The sequence below is a fragment of the Solanum tuberosum genome, unplaced genomic scaffold (genome assembly GCF_000226075.1).
Source record: "Solanum tuberosum cultivar DM 1-3 516 R44 unplaced genomic scaffold, SolTub_3.0 scf00056, whole genome shotgun sequence".
In the NCBI taxonomy this organism is placed as follows: Eukaryota; Viridiplantae; Streptophyta; class Magnoliopsida; order Solanales; family Solanaceae; genus Solanum; species Solanum tuberosum.
In genome coordinates, this window is record NW_006238986.1 from 1,880,264 (window position 1) to 1,883,594 (window position 3,331).

The following is a 3,331-nucleotide window of genomic DNA, read 5'->3' on the forward strand; positions in this document are numbered from 1 at the left end:
AAATCTTAAATTTTTAATTCATCCACTTCATAAATAATAGGGTAAAATGGTAAACTCGCTATCTCAATTATTGTTTTCTTAATATGGTAGAATCTTAGCATTAGAAAATAGTCAAAAGTGTAGGTTGTAATTTCAATGAGAGGTGAAGGTGGGAGTCACAGCCAGACAAGTATTTGGTGTGAAAAGGCTGCTCAATTATACATCTATTACTATAATAAATAGGGAATTAACACCTACACATTATTCCTTTATGGTATTATTTATAACAAAAGTGTAGGCTAAAAAGTTGGAAGAGTATCGAGCCATAAAAGTGTCAAACTCATGTGAGAGTGAGACACAGCATTTTGTTTTTATTACCATTTTTGCATCTCTTGACCACCTAATGGTATGAAATGAAATTAAATGTAGTCTCATTTGGCTCAATTAATTTAAAGAGGATTTTAAATGGTATAGTCATCCACCAAATATCAATTTATTTTCGAAATGAAATTTATACCCAAACAAAACAATAAAAAACTTCAAATACATTATTTTAAACTTTAAAAAATAAAAAAACACTCTGTTCTTTTTCTTTCTTCAAATACCAAACTAATTACATATAGCCCAAACACCAAATCATCCTCTTATTTAGCTTAATAATTCTCTCTTCGTCACAACGAGAAAGATACAACAACAACATACCTAATGAGGTCTGATATATGAGTCTGGAGGAGGATAGACTTTATCACTGTCTCACACAAGATAATAATCCAATTAAACGACACAGTTGAATTTGGCCAACATATCTTTAACAAGAACTTCAGTAATACGACGATGAGCTTCATCTGTCAAATGAATTCCATCCCAATGAACATACTGTGCTGGATTCGAACAAGCATTAATCCCAGCTGCTCCACACACAGTCCCGAAGTTAAAATTATGTCTCCCTCCAGTTCCACAACACGCACTCAGCAATGTATTTTGATTAAACCCAAACGAAGACGGGTTACGAATAAGTGACAAAGTTGCACCGTAAAAATCACCATAAACAATTCTAACATTTGGGAATTCACGTTGTAGATTCGCTAGAGCCCTAACCACGTATCGATTATGATACGAAGCGAAATCATTGAAGTTCCTCAAGCATCCTAATTGATCGTAACCACTCGTATTGTTCTCAGGGAACGATGTGAGGTACAATGGGAGGCATCCGAGAGGGTAAATGCTCGGAACCAACACTCGTGTTGCTCCGAGCTGAATCACCTCTTTGATGCCTTTCATAATCCCTGCAACAACAAATGGAACGTAAGTTCTAACTTCTGTGATTTGTTTTCTCTGGAAGAAACAATTGTAGTAATCGTTTCCTCCCCATTCCCCCATTATTACTCTCGAGTTTTTCAAATTCTCTGCACATCTCGAACCACAAGTCGATTGGAGATGCGTTTTGAACCAATTTAATTGATTCGAAAGCGGAGTGTTCCATGTGGGTAACCGGATGTTACGTGCAGTCCAGAAGGATGTATCAAGGGCGGTAGCTCCAGCGACGGCGAAATTTACTCCTTGAGTGAAAGATGCGCCTCTGTCTAAATAAGCATTGAGGAATGAGAGTTTGAATGATTGAGAAATGAAATCGGTGATAACGCGGCCGTTGGAGAAGCGGCCGGTGGGTCTTCTGAAGAAAGTTTCACCGTAAGGGGAACGGTCGGAGCGGAAGATGATGGAAGCGCCGGGAGTACGGATGACATTTCCGGCGTCGGCGAGGGAGTCGCCGAGTTGGTAGACGGAGTTAACGTTGCATTTAGTTTGGGCAGATGAAGGAGAAAAGAAGAATAATGTGATGAATAAAAGGGATAAGGAAAATTGGGTAAGAGAAAGAGTCGCCATTGAAGAATGTTTTTTTGCTGCAAAATGGAATCCATTCACGTGCTACTTATAGAATGGTAGACCCTGTTTGGCCATGTGATATAAAATTATATCTAAATATCAAATTTTTGTTTGGGTATGCGATATTGATTTGTAAGTTGTATTTTTATACTTATAAATATAAAATTTTCATAAATTGTAAAAATTATCATAATTGTCTTAATTTTCTTTATGTAGTCTTATCGAATAAGCAAAAGTTCGTACAATATAATACACTATAGTAAAATTATTTTTTAAAATAAATATATGATATTTATTGATCGAATTTTAGCTCAATAAAAAAGTAATTTGAAAATGAGTTGTAGTATGTTACTCTTTAATAAAACTGAACATGGTCAATAATTTAGGGATATGTGTTGGTCGGTTCCGTTTGAATTTTATCAGTTTTACTTATTGATTATCGATTTGTAGACATGCTAAATCATTAAAATATTGACTTATCGACTATTGATTTATCGGTTATTAATTGTTATCGGGTTAACCGTTAAGATTTGACACAAAAAAAACAATGAAAAACACTTAGAAACAAGGTGATAAAACAAATGAACCACGCAAATAAGTTCACATATTGCATCTTTACTCAAAAGCAAACGCTTTTATATTGTAGAATAACCAAAAGTTTAAAATTACCAAAAATAAGGTATAAAACTAACTCTAAGTCAAGGATTTTATATACAAAATGATATATATATATATATATATATATATTATAAAAACCCCTAAACCAATAACTCATTAAAGATAAACCAATAACTATTTTTCGATTTAGGTTATCAATATCAATTCAATTTTAAACAGCCTTAATTAATATCATTAGTAATTATATTCATATTTTGTGAATTTTTCATCGCTCCTTTGATATTTATTGAATCAAAGGCAAATATGTAAAAACAAAATTCAACAACTTTTTAAATTTTTTAAATAAGTCAATTATTTTGAACTATAAAAACAATGTCAATAATTTCGTTGTGTGTCAGCTGTTGAGTGGCTGGTTGTCACTTTAATTTGTTTTTTTTTCTTCATTTATGGTTTTAGTTTTATTTAATGACAAAAATGATTAAACCTTTTGGCTTTTTGACTGGTAATTCATTCATCAAGTGCTTCAAAAATAGAATCTAGTAGTATTATTTTTACCTGAAGGAGTACCTGTGGGTCAAATCACATTTTATTTTCTGTCTCAAATTTGGTATATCGAATTTTTTAATTTGTTTTAAAAAGAATGATTTATTTATTTTTTTGATGGTATTTTAATTTTAGTTTTCCACATAATATGTTTAAAATTATAAGATTAAAATTATATATTTTTAGTATATTTAGCATAACTTTAGCTTAGGACTATAAAATTAAATTTTTTTTTTAATTTTTTAAACTTTATGTTAAGTCAAATTAGATCATTCTTTTTTAAAAGGAGAAAATAGTATTGTTTTAT

At 31.6% G+C, this 3,331-nt stretch overlaps 1 protein-coding gene across 1 annotated transcript; it reads right to left on the reverse strand.

The window, feature by feature from the left end:
* Positions 1 to 514: 514 nt before the first annotated feature.
* LOC102584051 (acetylajmalan esterase-like) lies at positions 515 to 1,877 on the reverse strand. The gene has a single exon (XM_015307629.1). The coding sequence runs from the start codon at positions 1,861 to 1,863 to the stop codon at positions 754 to 756; it is 1,110 nt and encodes a 369-aa protein (XP_015163115.1). The 5' UTR covers positions 1,864 to 1,877; the 3' UTR covers positions 515 to 753.
* Positions 1,878 to 3,331: the final 1,454 nt, after the last annotated feature.

Coding starts and splice junctions, on each gene's coding strand:
- LOC102584051 (XM_015307629.1), bottom strand. CDS start 1,863: ATGGCGACTCTTTCTCTTACCCAATTTTCCTTATCCCTTTTATTCATC.